This window comes from Malaclemys terrapin, chromosome 3 (assembly GCF_027887155.1).
Source record: "Malaclemys terrapin pileata isolate rMalTer1 chromosome 3, rMalTer1.hap1, whole genome shotgun sequence".
NCBI classification, from domain to species: Eukaryota; Metazoa; Chordata; order Testudines; family Emydidae; genus Malaclemys; species Malaclemys terrapin.
Window position 1 is genome coordinate 126,681,752 of NC_071507.1, and position 20,364 is coordinate 126,702,115.

General features: G+C 42.3%; 1 protein-coding gene across 1 annotated transcript in view; it reads right to left on the minus strand.

The window, feature by feature from the left end:
- Window positions 1–20,364, minus strand: part of AFG1L (AFG1 like ATPase) — a 141,260-nt gene that overhangs the window by 14,341 nt on the left and 106,555 nt on the right. Inside the window, exons 9-10 of the mRNA XM_054024534.1 lie at window positions 19,579–19,649; window positions 19,222–19,322 (exon numbers count right to left, since the gene is read on the minus strand). Of these exons, the coding sequence (XP_053880509.1) occupies window positions 19,222–19,322; window positions 19,579–19,649 (172 nt within the window). The remainder of the gene's footprint in view (window positions 1–19,221; window positions 19,323–19,578; window positions 19,650–20,364) is intronic.

Genomic DNA, 20,364 nt, shown 5'->3' on the forward strand with positions numbered 1-20,364 from the left:
GCACAGCAATGACAACACAGTATGTCCTATAGAAAACTTGTTTTTTGTAGATAAAAGATGCCTTACATAAGTTAGGATGAAATGTCCTTTTCTAAACAAAGGGAAAATATGGTATTGATTGATGCTGAAATAGATTACAGGTCCAGCCTTAATGAAATACATAAGACTAGTGGTTGATAATTAAGAATACTGAGTGCTGAAAATCATGTACACAACAATACAATTTAGAATAGATACATTTACTAAAAGTCAAAAACTGTTCAAAACCTAGATGCTTGTGAATTTACATACTGAACAACATAAATATATAAAGCCCTTTCTACAAATTCCAGGGAAATCATTCTTCTGTAAGCAATTAGGCTGATGATGCACAGAATCAAGACAATACCCTTACGATTATGATTTAAGAGAGAAATAATTGAACTTGGGGCACGACCTGTGATTCAGTTACATGTCTGAGGTTGAAGATGAAGAACATAGATAGCTAAACACTCTGATACCATGGTGAGGAGTATGGTATACCTAATTTAAAACTCAAGGCATGGTTGACAGCTTAAGTGTACTGGACAGCTTTGTGAATTTTTAAAGGTAAAAGACAGCGATAACATTTTACCTATGGTTACATTCTGAAGATTTACTCTAAGACATTTTCGTACTGACCTACTGACATGGGCTATATGGACTGACTACTCTTTAAAAAGGTCCACAGTGGGGTTTCTTGCACCTTCCACTGAAGCCTCTGATATTGGCTACTTCCAGAGACAAGATACTGAACTAGACAGACCAATGATCTGATCTGGTATGGTGGTTTAAAGATATGGCCCAGGTTATACACATGGTTTGTAGGCAATTGGTTTGCAGTGAAAGAGGAGTTGTGCTTCCAGGAGTAGAAACCATTATAACAGCTACTGTGGTAGTTTTCCAGCAAGGGAAAAGATGGGGAGTAGCTGAAACCTGTTTTGAGACTTGGGGAGCAGGAAGTGGGGGAAGAGTCTCTAGACAGAATCTGAGCTGCTAATGCTCTTCTGGATCTGAAACAAGAACGGATCCATTTGTTTACTTAATGTTTGACAAGTGAAGCAGCAAACTGAAAAAGGGAACCATGGTTGCAAAGTGTGAACCAGTAGATCTGGTAAATGCTGGCACAAAGTAAAAGTACAAGGGAGAAAAGGGGGAAGGTGAGCTCTCAAGAGTTTCTACTGGACCTGTTCCAGCACAGTGTTATACACTTAAATGAGGAACAACAGGTAGTCTAAAAGACTTTCTGGTTAGGATTCAGCTGTTCTCTGAATCCAGCAAAGAAATATGTTGTACTGTACTGGTCCAGCACATGGTTGGTACTGGGAGGAAACCAACCCATTAAAATACCCCCTCCCTGTTTAACAGTAGCAAAGAGGGACTAGGCCATTGCGGAAATGTCTGGGGAAGGCATAAATAATCAACCTGCAACCAGTCCTTGGGCCCTTGTGTTGGTTAGGAAAAAGGATAGCAGCACCAGATTTTGTGTCGACTACAGAAAATGAAACGAAGTCACTTTAAAGGATTCTTATCCATTAGCACAAATAGATGATATCCTAGCAGGTTCAATTTGGTTTTCCATAATGGATCTTCAAAGTGGGTATTGGCAAGTGGAATTGAATCCAAAAGCTAAGGAAAAAACTGCTTTTCATAGCAGATCAAGGCTTATGGGAGTTTATAGTGATGGCTTTTGGCTTGTGCAGTGCATCAAGTATATCTGAGAGGTTAATGGAGAGGGTATCACATGGCATCCCCTCTCAGCATGTCTGCTATACTTAGATGGTATCCAGGTGCGCACTAAAACATTCACAAGTGGTCTGTGATAAGCGGAAGGTGGCCAATTTGAAACTGAACCAAAGAAATTGTGAGTTATTTCTGGGTACAGAATGAGTGAGTAGGAAATTTCCAGTGTCAAAAGCCAGACACTCACACAAGTGCAGAGTTTTTAGAGCTCTGCTCTTATGTTTATTTGTGGGTTTGACAATATTGCAAAACCACTGCATACGTTGGGTGAGGAAAGGAAACCATTTTAGTGGTCAGCAGAGTGTGATTTAGCATTTTTAGAGTCAAAGAAAAGGCTCCTGTGACTGCTCCTGTCTTGGCCTATTAGTCGTTCAAAACCCCTTTCGTACTGGACACACATGCTAGTGCTTACAGTTTGGGGGAAGTACTGACATAAGAACACAAGGGACTTGAGAGGAGGTGGGTTATAACAGCACAAGTCTTAATTCTCCTGAGAGAAAAGCCACCAAAATTAACAAAACCACTTAACTTAGAAAAATCAAGGGGACTTATGCTCCTAAGTCACTTATGTGCTTTTGAAAATTCCACCAGTGAGCTTCTTAACTTAGTGCTCAGTCCCTACCCTTCCTCTCTCTCTGACTCTCTATTTTAACACTTGCTTGTTGCATCTGCTTTCATATTAAAGTATAATCTAGTCAAGCTAGGGACTGCGTCTTCCTATCAATATGCACAGCCTCTAGCACAGTGGGGTCCCAATCCTAACTGGAGCCTTTGAGCACTGCTGCGCTACAAATAATAATATAATGTAAATTACAGTTTGCAGGTTACAAGGAGGCAAAACAACTTTCAAACTAAAAACATGGTGGAAACGCTTTAAAAGATTTGGATCACTTTTTTTTTTTTTTTTACTTTGCTATAGAATAGTATGTGATCTAGTGGTGAGAGGCCAGGGCTGGTAGGAATCCTTGGTTCTCCGCCAGTATGTGTTATGTTGGTCAAATCACTTAATCTTTGTTCTTCAGTTTGCCCATCAACACAATGGGTATTATAAAAATACTTTACTCTGATGTTGATAGGACAAACTAATTAACATTTGAGATTCTTGGATGGAAGGAGCTATTTAACTACTTAGAATAATAATGAAAATGCAGTATATATATAGCACATCAGAGCATAAAGTTAGATTATCAATGTAAAAATAGGGTAAGGGCATGTCTACACTGAAAACTTAAGTCGAACTATATTAGGTTGACTTACAGCCATGGCAGTAATTACTGTGGTGGTTCATGTCCACACTCCCCTTCTTCGGTCGGTGTTGTGCGTCCTGACCAGGAGCACTTCCATTGAGCTAAGAGGAGCAGCTCCCTGCTCCCCACCCCCGCTCTCTGTTCCCTGCTCCCCGCTGGGAGCCGGGCTGCCCCCTCCCCTGCTCTCAGTTCCCTGCTCCCCACTGGGGGCGGAGAGAGTCCTGGGGGCTGCAAGTCCGTGCTCCCCATTGGGAGCGGGGCAGCCACTCAGAATCTTGCCTTCTCACTTCTCTCCGGGAGTGAGGCAGTCACCTGGGCTCCCAGCGGGGAGCCGGGAGCTTTGGTGTAGCCAGGCTCCCAGTGGGGAGTAGGGAGCCGGGACCCAGACAGCACCTGGGCTCCCGGCATGGAACGGGGAGCCGGGACCCCAGGAGCAGCCTGGCTCCAAGCGAGGAGCTTGGGCAGCAGACCAGCTGGGAGTGGGGAATCGGAAGCATGGGGGCAGGACAGCTCAGAGTAGGGAGACTGGGCAACTGGCAACAGCCCAGCTGAGAGCAGGGAGGATTTTCTTGTCTATTCATGACTCTAGCATGGAGGCTTGAAATGGACAAAAGAAACAGCCAACAGCGGATGTAAGTAATGCAGTGCCCTAACTACATCGACATCACCTCCACCAGAGGCATAGGGCTTGAGTTATTATGTCGATGTAGTAGGGCACTTACATCAGCGGGAGCAAGGCTGTAATGTGTACACTGACATAGGTAGGCCTCGTCTACACTACAGAGTTTTGTTGACAAAAGTTATGTCGATGCTCAATAGTAATAAAATCGGAATAGCATGTTCACACTCCCTCCCTCTGTCAGAAGTGCGCGTCCACATTTGGGGCACTAGCATCGACAGTGTGAGCAGTGCACTGTGAGTACCTATCCCACAGTCCAGCTCGACACCTTCTGCTGCTAGGTCTTGTGGGAAGGCAGAGCAGATCGCGGCGCATCTTGGGACTGGGCTCAATGTCCCATGATGCATTGCTTTCTGGCCAAACATTCCATGGGCTTCCAGCTTTCTTTTGTGCCATATTTCAACGGCCCTTGTTTGTTATGCATCCCAGCATCTTTGTGAGAAGGGATGGATCTTGCAGTTCTCCTATGCATTGATAACTGTCATGAAGATGTCACAGATGGCAGTGCAGTTAATCGCAGGAGAGCTGCCCTATTGGTGGAGAAGCATGTGGCAATTGCTGTGTGGAAGCTGGTGACTCCAGACGGCTACCGGTCAGTTGCAAATCAATTTGGAGTCAGGAAGTCAACCGTTGGGGCTGCATTAATGCAAGTGTGCAGGGCAATTAATCACATCCTGCTATGAAGGACCGTGACTCTAGGAAACGTGCTTGAAATAGTGGACGGCTTTGCAGAAATGGGTTTCCCTAACTGTGGAGGGGCGATAGATGGCACACACATTCCAATTTTGAAATCAGACCACCTTGTGACAGAGTACATCAATCGGAAGGTATATTTCTCCATGGTGTTGCAGGTGCTTGTGGATCACCATGGGCGTTTCACTGACATTAACGTGGGGTGGTCCGGGAAGGTGCATGATGCACGCATCTTCAGGAACACTGGCCTGTATAGAAAGTTACAAGCGGGAACTTTCTTTCCAGACCAGAAGATTACAGTGGGGGATACTGAAATGCCCATATTGATCTTGGGAGACCCAGCGTACCCCTTACACCCATGGCTCATGAAACCTTATATGGGAAACCTGGACAGCAGTAGGAAGCAGTTCAACAACAGGCTGAGTAGGTGCTGGATGGCAGTAGAATGTGCCTTTGGCAGATTAAAGGCACTCTGGCGATTATCCTCAATGAGGATAATATTCCCATGGTCATAGCCGCATGTTGTATGTTGCATAATCTTTGTGAAGCTAAGGGGGAAAGGTTTGCTCAGGGGTGGAGTGTTGACACTTCGTAGTGTAGACAAGGTCTTAGGTCGACATAAACTGCCTCATGTCCACATAACTATAGTGTAGACCAAGGCTAAGATGTGCTTTGGATACATTATATAAGTGAATAGTGCCAGCAGAGGGCAGCATTTGCTATGCATAGGTGAGAGCATCTTTAAAAGGTGCATCAGGCAATATTGAGAGCAGCTAGAATATGTTCTAATCCTTAAGAACAAGGAGAACTTTCCTATATCTAGAATGTATACTTCTATCTATTTAATTTATACTAGACTAAGACTGAAGAGTCACAGTTGTTGCAGTTATCAATTTTAAAACAAGGTAAAATATAACTAAAATAGAATGGAAGAAAGAGCAGAGGAAAAGAGAGACTTTCCATACAGTCATGAAAAACTTCATGTGTCTTCAGTCTCAGGAGATATTTTATTTGCACTTTTATAATTTTCAGTTGGCAAATTTGAGAATTTTACATCTAATTAGTATCTGTTCTTTTTAAAATAAATGAGGGAGAAATGTTTATTTGACCTCTCTAGATATTTACATTATCATAGCTCTTTGACTGACCAAATGTGTAAGGAAGGAAAGATATTGTTTATTAAACATTTTGTTAATTTCAAGGCATCTGGTCTAATCCATCTGAAAGTCTTCTAAAATCTGGTAGTTAATGATGATAATTATAGGTGCTATTTAATTGACAGGATCCTGTTCCTTAGACTCCATTTTAATTGCAACCTTTCTCTTTACATACTAGCTATGTGGTCTATAGCACTTTGCAAACATTTTGTGAATAATATAGCACTTTGTGTGGTATATAGCAGTGGTTCTCAAATTTGGGCCGCCGCTTGTTCAGGGAAAGTCCCCGGCGGGCCGGGCCGGTTTGTTTACCTGCTGCGTCTGCAGGTTCGGCCGATCGCGGCTCCCACTGTCCACGATTCGCCACTCCAGGCCAATGGGGGCTGCGGGAAGCGGCGTGGGCTGAGGGACGTGCTGGCTGCAGCTTCCTGCCACCCCCATTGGCCTGGAGCGATGAACCGCGGCCAGTGGGAGCCATAATCGGCCGAACCTGTGGACGCGGCAGGTAAACAAACCCGGCCCGGCCCACCAGGGGCTTTCCCTGAACAAGTGGCAGCCCAAGTTTGAGAACCACTGGTATATAGTACCTGACATAACTAAACTTTGTAATACTCTTGTCATGTAGCTAAATTTATTCTTCACACAGAAGTGTAGTGACTGAGAGAGAGATTAAGTGACCTATCCAAGGGCACAGAGCGTGGAAGGGGGTCAATGTTACCATTAGAACTCAGTATTTGCATCTCAGTCCTATGCTCACCACCTCTCTCAGGTACCTCGAACTAATTAAGTCTGTTTGTGTATCTGGAGCCTGGAACAGAAGAGGATGTCGAAGCCAAGAACAGATGTTTGATAAAAACAGACAGCTATATTCTGTAACATCAGAGGACGTTGAGAAATGTCTTGGAACAAAGAAAAACAAAATTATGGTATCCGTTCCAAATAGTAGAAGATTATGTGCAAGTCATGGCTAGTTCTGAACTACCAGCATGAATCTTTGGTGGGTCTGAAGTACAGAAAGGTTGCTCCACATCATGATTTTTTTAAAGCATCCAAAATAGGTTAAACCTCTTTCATCCTGCTTTGTTATAAATTATGTTCTTAAACGCTGTCACATGAACCAATAAACCAAATAATTAATTGTATATGTTTGTCTTATCTTTCTGCTTTCATGATCCTATGTTAGTTGATCATAACTGAGAATTCTGCTTATTTCAGGACTTGTATCATTACAGATTGAATTGCCCCTGAGTTTACCTAAGACCCAAATTTATGACATACTGCCATGGAGAACAAGTCTGACTTTGTGCTCAGACGGTAAATAGTAACTTGTTTCTACAACTTATGCAAGAGAGTTTGTCCTCTCACCCATCCTCTTCAGCATAAACCCATCAAAGAGTTCTGGCACTCTGGAACATGCAAGGGCTCTAGTAGGTTTGAGAAAAATCTGTAATGTATTAAGTTCATTGCTGTGCTTTTGTGCCAAGGAGATGATCACGTATCAGACCATATCAGCTGGCATATGCTTGTATGGGAAAACTCCACCTGATATCTTCTCAGCAGCAACATTACAGTGCAATCAATAAGAATTTCCAATGACAACTGACACGCTCTGCTATTCTCACTTATTTTTCCTGTCCTAAATTATGTAATGTTGTTGGACATGATAAACCAAGGATAAATGAGAAAAAGACTTAATTGATTAATGTTCGGTATAATGCTTTGAGGACCTCAGGGAGAAGGTGCAAAGATGTCTACCCACACTATTTTATTTTGGGTAAGACAACATCAGAGATAGATTAGATAGAAAATTATCAGTGGCAATGGTAGCTATTTTCTGTTATAAAACCGTGTTTTCAGTTGCTTATAACTATACTATAAGCAAAGTTTGGCCTGAAATTTTCCATACCGGATGGCTGCCCCAGGCTGAATTTTTTTGGAAAGTTTCAGCCTAAAACCATTCTGCTGTTTGAGAATGAAGCTAAGAAAAAAAAAATATTGTTCTGCCCATGTTAAATGTTTATAAGTGTTTCATTGAAATGTTCTAGTGCCACCATGCTTTGGAACAGTGACATGACATGTGTCGGGGAACTGCCCTAATGTCAGCAATATGTCTTGCGCTGTTCCTGTGAAAATCTGACCAAATTTGATTAATTATAAGCCTCTGAAAATAACAGTTCATACATGCTCAGCAGAGCCATATACACTGAGAATACTTCCATCCCCAAATAGCTTGCGTGTGTGACTGAACTGAGCACACGCTGGCAGAGTGACTGAGCATGCTCCACCCTAAGACTGCAGGAACGGAACAAGACTTTTCTTGCATTTGCTCCTCCTGACTGCAGAGCACTGCTGTGGTGAGAGGCACCAGAACAGAGAGTAGGGAGACTCTCTCTGGCCATGTCTACACTACGGGGACTCTAGCGGCATACCTACAGTGCTACGTTATGCTGGCATAACCCCATAGTGAATATGCAGCCTACAATGATGGAAAGTTTTTTCCCCATCACTGTAGGGACTCTGCCTCCTTGAGTGACAATAGCTGGGTTGACAGAAGCATTTTTCCATGGACCAAGCTACACTGACACAGGGGTTAGGTTGGCATAACTACAGCTCTGGGATGTGGATTTGTCACTCTCCTGAGCACCGTGGCTATGTTGACCTAAGTTTTAGGCTTGGGCTACACTACAGAGTTAGGTTGACATAAGGAGCGCGCAGCTGGGAGCTTGACTTTGGCAGGAAGCTGAGAGCTCGGGGGGGGGGGGGGCAGCCGGGCTCCCCGCAGCAGGTAGCCAAGAGCCTGAGGGGACATCTGGTCTTCTGGTCCTGCGGAGCTGAGAGTCCAGGGGCAGCTAGGCTCCCAGCAGGGAGCTGCATGTGGAGCTGAGAGCCCAGGCTCACAGCCCCCCACACTGCCCCTCTTAAACTGGTCGAAGCACTTCTGGTGAGGACACACACCACTACAGAAGGAGGGTGGTGTGGACATCAGCCACCAGTGGTTGTAAGTCGACCTAACATAGGTCGACTTACATTTCTAGGGTAGACATGCCCATAAATGTAGACCAGTTCTCAAAATAGTTAGATCCATAGAATTTAAGGCCAGAAGGAACCATTAGATCATCTAGTCTGACCCCGTGCATATCAAGCCATTACATTTCACACAGTTGCCAATAACTTTGATTGGCTAAAGCATATTTGCCAGAAAGGTAGCCTGTCTTGATATGAAGACACCAAGAGATGGAGAATCCACCACCTTCTTTGGTAGTTTGTTCCAGCAGTTAAAAAGTTGTGTCTAATTTCTAATCTGAATTTGTCTCACTTCAGCTTCCAGCCACTAGTTTTTGTTAGGTCTTTCTCTGCTGGATTGAAGAGCCTGTTAGTATCTTTCTAGAGGTCTTTCCTCCCTGTGAATGTACTTGTACACAGTAATCAAATCACTGCTCAATCTTCTTTTTGATAAACTAAACAGATTAAGCTTTAGATTGATTTTTAAGTCTCTCACTGTAAGGCATTTTCTCCAGTCCTCAAATCATGTGTGTCTCTCTTTTCTGCACCCTCTCCAGTTTTTCAACATCCTTTTAAAAATATGGACACCAGAACTGGATGCAGTATTCTCATGTCTGTCTCACCAGTGCCATAGGCAGAGATAAAATAACTTCCCTATTCCTACGTACTACTTCCCGGTTTATACAGCCCAGGATCATATTAGTCATTTTTGCCACAGCATGACACTGGGCTCTCTTGTTGAGTTGCTTGTCCACTATGACCCCCAGATCCTTTTCAGAGTCACTGCTTTCCAGAATACAGTCCCCCAGTCTATAGATATGTTCTGCATTCCTCGTTCTTACATGTATAACTTTGCATTTGGATGTATTAAAACCGTTTATTTGAATGTATTTGAATACAGTCAAATGCAAAGTTGTATTTCTAGGAAAGAGGAATGCAGTGACACAGATCACTCTATGGATATGTCTACATTGCAGTAAAAGACCCGCAGCTGGCCCAGGCTAGCTGACTCAGTCTCTCCAGCCTTGGACTGCAGGGCTATAAAACTGCAGTGTAGTCGCTAGAGCTTGGACTGGAGCCCAGGCTCAGGAACCTTGCAAGGGAGGAGGGCCTCCAAGCCCAAGCCCCATCCTGAGCTCTAGCATTGAGACTGCAATTCTATAGCTTCACAGCTCGAGCCTGGCAAGCCTGATTCAGGTGACCTGGGCCAGCCACGACTGTGCTGTGGGTCTTTCATCGCAGTTTAGATATACCCTTTCTGACTGCCCTGTCTCTACTCTGCCAATCTTTGTGTCACCTGCACATTTTATCATGATTGATTTTATATTTACTTCCAGATCATTGATGAAAATGTTAAATAGCATCAGGCCTGGTACCAATCCCTGTGGAATCTCACTGAAAACACCCACATTTGATTTTGATTCCTCAATCACAAGTACTTTTGAGATATGTCATTTAGACAGTTCTTAACCCACTTAGCATGTGCTTTACTGATATTATATAGTGCTAATTTTTTATTCAGAATGTCATGCAGTACTAAGTCAAACCGCCTTACAAAAGTCAATTACATCCACCGTTACCCTTATCAACCACATTTATAATCTCATCGAAGAATGAAATCACATTTGTTTGACAAGATCTAGTTTCCATGATCCCATGTTGACTGGAATTAATTATACTCATTCTTTATTGCACCATTTCATTCTTTAAACACCAAGTATACATATGATTAGTTGGGACTGTCCCCTGTTTGCCCATATTGAATGTATTAAGTCATAATCTTTGGTCCCTAGGCAACCACCAATATTCAGGCCAGTCATTAATTTATTTTTTTCTAAAAGATATGATCCAGGAATTATTTTGGGAAAGTTCCATGGCCTAGTGTTATACAGGAGGTCAGAGCAAAATGATCAGAGTGGTCCCTTCTAGTCTTGGAATCTACGATTCTATCATACTGAGGCTCAAAATAGTTACTGTGTGATGCAGGTTGTCTTCTTTGTACAGCCCCTTCTCCAGCAGGAATGTGGCCTGATGTTCCACAAAACCAAAACTTTCAGCTTCACTCCAGTCACCCAGCCAATGGTTTACCCCCCAATATTTTCTGCTTTCTGCCTTCTCTCAGCAGGAGGAAGGATCTCTGAGAAGTTCATTTGGACTTTCAGCTTGTTCAGCTCTCTTCCAAGGTCCTTGAAGGCTTCTATAATCTGTGTAGTTCCACACAGCTCAAGCTAAATATGAGTCAACGGTGTAACATGGTTGCAAAAAAAGCGAACAGCATTCTGGGATGTATCAGCAGGAGCATTGTAAGCAAGATACAAGAAATAATTCTTCTGCTCTACTCTGCGCTGATTAGGCCGCAACTGGACTATTACATCCAGTTTTGGGCACCACATTTTAGGAAATATGTAGACAAATTGGAGAAAGTCTAGAGGAGAGCAACAAAAATGATTAAAGGTCTAGAAAACCTGACCTATGAGGAAAGATTGAAAAAACTTGGGTTTGCTTAGTCTGGAGAAGAGAAGACTGAGGAGTGACATGAGTTTTCAAGTACATAAAAGGTTGTTACAAGGAGGAGGGTGAAAAATTGTTCTCCTTAACCTCTGAGGTTAAATTGCAGCAAGGGAGCTTTAGGTTGAGCATTAGGAAAAACTTCTTAACTGCCATGGTAGTTAAGCACTGGAACAAATTGCCTAGGGAGGTTGTAAAATCTCCATTATTGGAGGTTTTTAAGAACATGTTAGACAAACACCTGCCAGGGATGGTCTAATTATTACTTCTCCTGCCTTGAGTGTAGGGGACTGGACTAGATGACCTGCTGAGGTCCGCTCCAGTCCTACACTTCTATGATTTTATGATTTCATGTCATTGGTCCCAATGTGCATCACCACCAGTGGACACTTGCCAGACAACTTCATAATCCTGTCTCATCCTTCAATTAATCTTGTATTTTTGCTCTAGGAAGACAGTGTATTGTCCTGCTGTCCTAGTGTCCCTTGCTGAATTTTCTGTTCATTCTTGTTAATATGGAGTTGCTGGTAATGATCACTTGCCTTCTTAGGATGGCTGAAGAACCTCTCTTAGTAGTTTGTTTCATACAGCACATATGTCCCCTGTAACTTTCTATTCTATTCCTCGGTAGTTGACTCCCTGAGTATTTCACAATGATTCAATGCTTCCAGTTGGGATGATTGCCTCCTGGTTCTCTTTTCCCTCTTGGTCACAAATTGCCAGTCCGGTTTGGTTTCTGCTTTCTTCAGTTCCTTTATCACTGAGCCTTCTCCTTGTGGCGTCTATGGTAACAATTTCTAGATCTGGTTGTCTAATAAGTCTTCGTTTTCTCACTCCAAACACATACCTTCTCCTCTAGTATGGCTATCAATTTGCACTTCATAGACCAGAAATTTCTTCCGTCTACCAACAAAAGGAAAAGAGCACATCCAAGTCAAGTAACAACAGGTATTTCCTCACTGTCCATATCCACTACCTGGTATGAGCCATACCTAAACAGAAGGAACCGCATTCTGTCCTGTGAACTCTCTCTGAAACTCCTCTGTTCGCCTAGCAACTGACTTTTTGTCTCGCTGCTTATCTCCATCCCCTCACCGACAGGGAGGGATTAACCACACAGACTTCGAATACTGAGTAGGATTCGAAGACCCAAGATCCCAGCCACACAGTCCTCACAGGGTCAAAACAAACAGATCTCTCTGGCCAATTCAGGGGCTCCAAACCCCAGCCTCACGGTCCTTACTAAGACAAACAGACCACACCCACAACTCACTACGTCCATTTTCCTCCAAGCACAGGATCTACAGATCCTCCCTCAAAAACTCCCGTTTGCCACTCTTATTCACCTGCATGTTTTTAGTGCTCATTGTCCTGGTGCGCAGGCCGGAGGAGAAAGCAGCCTAACTTGAATGTGAAGGGTGAAGAGCAGCGTGAGGGAGGAGGTGAGAGAGATGTGATACGAGAAACAGGAGCAAGAACTGGTGCAGAAGTGGTAATAGGGACAGAGATGATCAGAGGAGAGGAGCCCAGGATTCCTGAGTCTCAGCATGCTCCTGCAGTCTAGCAAACAGCTGTAAAACTGAATGGCAGAATGTCTCTCTTACCCTTCTAGTGGCACAGGGAGGACAACAGCCATTAGGTCAAGTGGTAGAGGTTTGTGCTGCGGATCTAAAGGTCCCAACCCACTGATGATCGAGGTGGGGGTCAATATGGTTCCACATAATGGAACTTCTGTGTTTTTAGTTTGTTTTTTAAAAAAACCTAGGAAATTACATATGAAAATAACTTGGTCAAAAGAAGATTATTAAGGCTGCAATATCAAGCACTCAGAAATCAGGAAATGCCAAAAATAATGCTCATCCCAGTCTTCCGCCACCTGCTCTTCCCAGTTCCTTACCCATAAGCTCCACTTCCCAGACCCCATCCCCACCTGCTCTGTTGTACCCTTCCGTTGTAATTCATAATGGCAATGGGGTGAAGTGGATTCTCTAAGCGGTTTCACTCATTGTTAAGAGGAGGAGAAGTGAGAACAAAAGGCAAAATTAAAGTTGAAATTAGAACTTTCCCTGAGCATTGTCAGTATCAGCTGTTCAGGGTTTTTTTTAAACTACAACCTCATTAATTGATTTTCACATATTTATTGTAAAAATTAACTCTCAATCCTCTGAATTTTAAATGTATAACTTCCTTGTTACCAGGCAACAGAGGGTCCTGTGGCACCTTTAAGACTAACAGAAGTATTGGGAGCATAAGCTTTCGTGGGTAAGAACCTCACTTCTTCAGATGCAAGTCTTGCATCTGAAGAAGTGAGATTCTTACCCACGAAAGCTTATGCTCCCAATACTTCTGTTAGTCTTAAAGGTGCCACAGTACACTCTGTTGCTTTTTACAGATTCAGACTAACACAGCTACCCCTCTGTTCCTTGTTACTGTTGTTTTAAATTACTACACAGGGACTTATGACTATAAGATCATTTTTATATGGAAAGTTTCCTAAATTCACTTTTGCTTTTATTAAACAAATGTATACCACTAGGCCTGCTTTTGTCCATCCGCTGTAAAAAAAAAATCACAGAAGAAAGGCCTAGGGAAGAGACCTGGTGGCATTTCCCCTAAATCACTCTATGGGAAGACAGAAGTTTGAACCTTGGTGAAACAAAAAAGAGGTTCCACACCAGAATTTTTAGGCCCCCCTGAGATCCACATGGATCTTAGGGAGATGGGCAGGAGGCCAGTACCTTTGGCATAAACTCAGGGTTTCCCTATCCACTACCCTATGGTTTTCTAGGCTGCATAACTCATCCTGCTCTTTCCCAACTCAGCCCCCAATAATGGAGGTCCCACAGTACACGGGGAACCACAAAAAACTCAATGGAGCCTTGGTTAACTCAAAAATCAACCATCAAACTTTCCACAGAAAACTCAAAGGCACTAGCCTTGATTGGGGATCAGTAAATAAAAAAAAATCTGGAGTTTATAAACCAAATAGTTTTTGAGATATGACATTAAAAATGTTAGACCTTTTCTGAAAATTAAAACCCCTCTCTTTTTAATTCCTATGTCTGAAGCACTTTGTGCAATTAATCACATACCTCCTCAGAATATTATCCTCTCTCAGGAAACTGAACATTATTTTTGTGTTTTGTTAGTCAGGAGAGTGTATGTAAAAAAAAAAGTGTATGGAGTTTGCTACCATGGCTCTTTAATAAATAACAGAGTTCAAAGATATTATTTTATTGAAATGTATTTCTTATTAGATGTATTTTCATGTAATCCCTACTTCATTGCTCTAGGAGTAAGAAAGCTCTTTGGTATGTTGCTCAGATTCTCATCTCAAAAGAAAATAAGTTTTTTATTTCACACAGTTTATGTCTTTCTGGAGGTATGTAAAACACGTTGAAAATTGTCAAGATTTGAGGTCCGGAAAACTTGCCTTACAATAAGAGACTAAAGGAGATCAATCTAACTAGCTTATTGAAGAGAAGGTCAAGAGGTGGTTTGATCAGTCTTTAGGCATCAGCACACTAGAGGACTCTTTAATCTAGCAGATGGATGTGTAACAAAAGCCAGTGGCTGGAGCTGAAATCAGCAAAGTTAAAATTAGAAACAAGGCACAAAATTTTAACAGGATAAACCACCACTGGCACAGATTTCCAAAGGATGTAGTAAAATTCTCCATCACTTGGAGTTTTTAAATCAGAATTGGCTGACTTTCTAAAAAGAAAAAGTGGGTGAGGTAGTATCTTTTATTGGACAAACTTCTGTTGGTGAGAGACAAGCTTTTGAGTTACACAGTCACTCTAACAAAAACAACAAGGAGGCTGGTGGCACCTTAAAGGCTTTAAGGTGCCACCAGCCTCCTTGTTGTTTTTGTAGATACAGACTAACACGGCTACCCCCTGATACTTGACAGTCACTCTACTTCAACCACAAACTGTTGGACTAGATTCAGGAGTTCTGAGTGAAATGTATGGGTTCTGTAATACAGGAGGCCAGCTTAGATGATCATAACAGACCCTTCTGGGATTGAAACCAATGGATTTAAGGTAAAGTTACCTGGCTTCACATTTTGATTCTGGTTTTGTCAGATAGGAGTGAATTACCGTCTCTGAAACCTAATGTTTTGGTTTGCTGAGATGGATCAAACCACAGCTGGCAGGTTTTGCAAATCTTATTACTATGTTTCATCCAATAATTCATGTCATAATACAAACAACCTGAATCATTAAACAGTAGTATGCTGACATGTTACTTTTCATATATTTGAGTAAGCTGTGTCATCTTGACACAGAAGAAAGATAGAGAAGTTTGGTTATATAAAAATATCAAGAGGGCAATTTGATTTTTTTAAAATATAATTATTTCATACTACAAAATTAGAGAAGAAACAGGGTTGGGTCCAGCACAGTATATTGTGACATAAGGACCCATTGGTACCAGCTGGCAAAGGGTTCAATGTTCTATAACAGCAACTCCTATCAGCTTGACAAACTGACTACACCTAACACACTGCTTCCATAGTATTTAGGTCATGTGAGGTGTGTAATAAAAAGGCCATGTGAGGTGTCTATTACAACTGTATGTCATGTAGATCCTCAATCACTGCAAGATGATTGTAAGGATATTTAAGGAGCTGTGTATATGTACTGAAAATATGTTTTAGAGTCTGTGTCCCAGGCATGGTTGACAAACAGGTTTTGCCAGACAAAGGGATGTACATTTACCTGTTGCCTAGGTTCACATGTAGATTAAGCATCGTAAACCACCACGATGGAAGTCTGTTTTGCATGTGGAGTCAACACCAGTATGTGAAAACAACTTGGAGCTAGCACACCAAGAAAGGAACCACAGGACTCATCCTGACTCTGGGGAAAAAACAATGAGTTCTGGGTAATGTAAGGAGAAGCCAGGACATTTTGTTATCCTGCACTGAGGAATTAAATGGACTGTGTGTTTACACTCATGAAAACAGGATCTCAATAAAGATTTGGTTGAATGCAGTGAAAAAGGCTTAAGGATGCAATAAACTTATTTAGACAAAAGGTTAGACTGCTAAGCTAAGTTTAGTTTCAAAGAAGCGTGTTTTACTTTTGCTTTATATGGAACCATTTCTCTTTCCATTATCCTTGTTCACTATCTCTTAAATCTTAGCCTTTGATAATAACCTTGTGATTGTTTTCACTATAACTATATCTCAGTGCTGTGATGTTATAAAGGACTTGATCCGGAGTTGTACCAGTCAAGTTATATGTAAACTGTTCCATTGGGGACAAGAAACCTGGTAATTCCTGTGGGTATTGAGTGACAGGGGCTGCATACTAGAAGGGAATGCTTTCAGAGGGGACCAAGGGCTGGGGTGCACCTGTTGCTAACCTGCAAGGCAAAGTAAGGGCTGGCAGGACCCTGAGGAGATTGTTTGGGTGGTTAGTGGGCTGGTGGGGTCAGGGAGCTGACATCCAGTTAAGCACATGCAAATCTTCCTCTCACCAGAGGCAGGGAGATAACAAGATGACTCTCAGTCCTAGGTACCCTGAGAACATGTCACATCTATCTACAACTTCTGGAATGTAGAAATCCCAGAAGACCATGAATGCTGGCTCTGGGCAGGCCAATCTTTTTAGGCTGAAGGTCAATTTGTTGCACAAGTCTTTTTCCTTCAGCCCCCAAAATGTTTCACACTGGGAAAGACTGCACAGTGTAAGTGAGGAGTTATGTAAGTCTAGGCCAGGCGTTATTTCTCCCTTGGTTGGGAGGGCCGAAAGCATCAGGTCAATGTGTGAAAGTCTTTTGAGTAAACCACAAGACTTCCAGAAATTCTTCTGCACCTCCTCTATCCCAATAGCAGACGGTTACATAACACATCACCCATTTTTATTTGTAACGATGGTTCTCTAACAACTATCATCACTGCCTTGGCGGACCTCTCCTACCCATAGTATTAGAAGAGTTCATGGGTTGCCACCCTCCCTGCTTCCCAGCTCCTCCTTTAGCCTTTTTTTTTTTTATGTGAGAGGGTTTGGTTTTGGATACCTGGTCCCTTTGTTTTTCCTGGTTCAGTTCCTGTATGGAGCAGTCACCCAGAAAGAGCCACAATCCCTTTAAATTTCTTTTCCCAGTCAGCCCCATTTAGGACTTAAAAATAGTTTAGAAGCAGGCTCATTAAGACCCAGGTTGTCATATGGTGATTGGTGATTGGGGGAAGGGAGACAGATTCCGTCTCTGAACAAGGATGCTTGTGGGATATCCAATTCTGTATTCTGCAATTCCTTGCCCAGCCATTCAAATCTCCTCCTTCGCGCTCACTGTCTGAGTCCCAATTTCTCTCCCCAAATCCAAGTCCCTCCCTCTTCCCAACCAGTTCCCAACTCCATCCCATTCCTCATCTGATCTGTCTTGCTCCTTGTCCCAATCTCCTTGTCCAGCCAGTCCCGGTTTTCCCATCACACCCCAGCTCCTTGCCAAATCTGTCTCTCCTCCCCCACTGCCTAGTTCCAGTCTCCTTGCCCAGCCAATCTCAGTCTCCTTGTTGCTCCTCCCCCAGTTCCTTGTCCAATCTTTGTGTTCTGCACCCCAGCCAACTTCTCCCAGTCTCTCCTCCTCTCATTTCCCTCACTGGCTTCTAGTCCCTGCCTCCCTTCCCCTGGGTCTGAGCCTTCTTGTCCAGCCAGTTCCAGCCTTCCCAATTCCAACTCCCAGTCACAGTTTCTCTCCTCTTCTTCAAGCCCAGACTCCTTGTCCCAATCTACTCCTTTCCCTCCCACGCTGGTCTGGCTTTTTCCTCGTGTATTCAAATCAGATGGCTTCCTCCACCTGGCTGCCTAGGTGCCAGCAGGGGAGCAATCGAGAGCCCAGGAGGGACAGGTTCCCTGCTCTCACTTCCAATGCCTGATCCCACTCAGGCCTGGAGCAGCTGGGAGCAACCCTTACAGGGAAGGTCCTTCTGAGCCCCTGGGCCTCTCTGGGCAGGAGTGTGCTCAGTTGCTCTGTGGGGATGGCTCACGTACAGTCTAGTCAGCACTATGAGGGGATGGAGCATGCTCAGTAAGGAAGTTCAGAGATTTTAGTTGTTAAGCTCTAGCAAGTCTCTACTGAGCATGTGTGAACTGTGATTTTTCAAAGACTTATAACTTTGCCAAATTCAGGTGGATTTTCATAGGGTTGGCAAAAAGTACATCCCTGACATAAAGACAACCCTCTGCCAAATTTCAAGTTCCTGCTCCACAGCCTGGGGGGCACAACAGCATTTAACAGAAAAGGTCTCCATTTTTAATATGGGCAAAACAACCCATTTTTCCCTGCCCTCGTTCTCAGAAATGACTGAACCATTTTGTCTGAAATGTTCTAGTTCAGCTTGAAGCAAACACCCAGCATGGGAAATTCCAGCCCAAATGGTTAAAGTTTGCCATAGTTATAAACACCTGAAAACAGGGTCTTATAACAACAAGTGTTTGGTATCACTAATAATAGGCAGTGCTACCACAGTTATGTAACTGGCTAATGTTATAATTTTAGAGGCCAGCTGACAAATTATCACTGCACTAGACTTTTACCTCTGGACACCTATTGTCAAACCTGTGTTAGGTCATGTCTAAACAAGGGCTTCATAGAACATATTTAACTTAGGACTACATCACATAACTAGCAGAAAACTTGACACTATTCATCATCATGGGCAATCTTTGCTCAGAAGAGGTGCAGAACTGAATAGCAGGCAACGACAGAGATGTGCAATGATAGTTGTGTGGAGAAGCTTGCACAGCACCTGTCTCATTCTTTGACGTGCCATCAAACCCTCACTTGAATGAGCATCAAGTTTACCCCAAATTTTAAAAACAACATTATAATTTTGTTTACATGTGGATGTATTTTGAGTTTTAATATTCAAGCAATAAAACTAATTATCCCAGCCACATAATTCTATTTAGATTTTTAATTATATTCTAGATTGCCTTCAAGAGATTATTATTGCACCATTATCCATAAGGAAACATTTACTGCTCTTCATAGGAGTTCACCTTTTTTTATCTTTTGAATTCACTTTTTTTTTTTTGGTAAGTTTTCAAAACCGTCTTTGGGCTATCTGGGGTTGGGAAAATACCAACTTTAAAAAAAAAACCCAACAACTGTGAAAAGACTCAGTGTTAAACTGATCTAGATTTGACTGGGTACTCACTCTGTCACATAGCTCTTCAAACGTGAAGTCTGCAATGGTTCCACAAGCTTTATTCAGCTTCAGCTCTCTGCCTTGCACTTTTAGAATCCTTGGTCTAGTTACTATGGGAACATGAACAAAGACTCAATCTTGTCTGGATAATTACTATAAAATTCATCTCTTACAGATAGGAAATGCATAGCTTGATGAATAATAGCACATGATTCAACACATAAATTAGACAAAATGCTGATACAATGACTGCCACTTGAGTGTGGCATCAACCCATATACAGCAATGGAACTTATTAATTGGTCAGTGGAGATTGGGCATTGTGTTCTAAATGTATTCTCTTTCAAGAGAAATTAACTTACGTACAATCATTTTGTTTCTGAGCCAGCTCATCAAACAACTTATCCATGACAGCCTCCACATCAGCTTCACTTGTGCTACAGTGAAAAGAATAATAGAATATGAAATTAATAACACTTGAAGCCAACATCAAACAGCTGCCTGAGCCTGCTTAGCTTTTTGCCCATAAAAAACAGAGAACAGGATGTTATGCTCTAAATACAAACATTAGATTTAGAATACACTTAAAAGCAGAGAATATTAACTCTCAGGTAGATGATTCTACCTTATTTGCATACACTGAAAGACTTCTGTGTTTTGAGCTGTTTCCAGTAATGAGGCAATACAGGCAAAGCAAATCCATTAACACTATGTGTACACAATGAGAAAGAAAGGCTTCTGGCTCTATCCTGCATGCAAAATAAGAGCAAATAGACAAGGCAAGGTAAAGCAGTCAGGCATCTGAAGATGTATCCTTTGAAATCTCTGAGACATTCTGAAATTAAATATTGAAATGACTTTTTAAAAAACTGACTGTGCTGATTAAACATTTTTGAGTTAAAGTATCGGCTTTGAAATACCAATCTGACCAATCAACACATCGATAAATGTATCAGATTTCTTCCATTATTTGGGAAAGATCAGCTATAAACAGCAAAACCTCACACAAAATCTCCTTGTGGAGCACACAAATAAACTTTTTGCTTATCTGGTGGCCACCATGAGTATTAAGAAATCTGTACAATCACAGAATATTTTCTATTCTAATTAGAAGACACTATATGGTTTACAGAGTCCAAATTTATAGGTGTC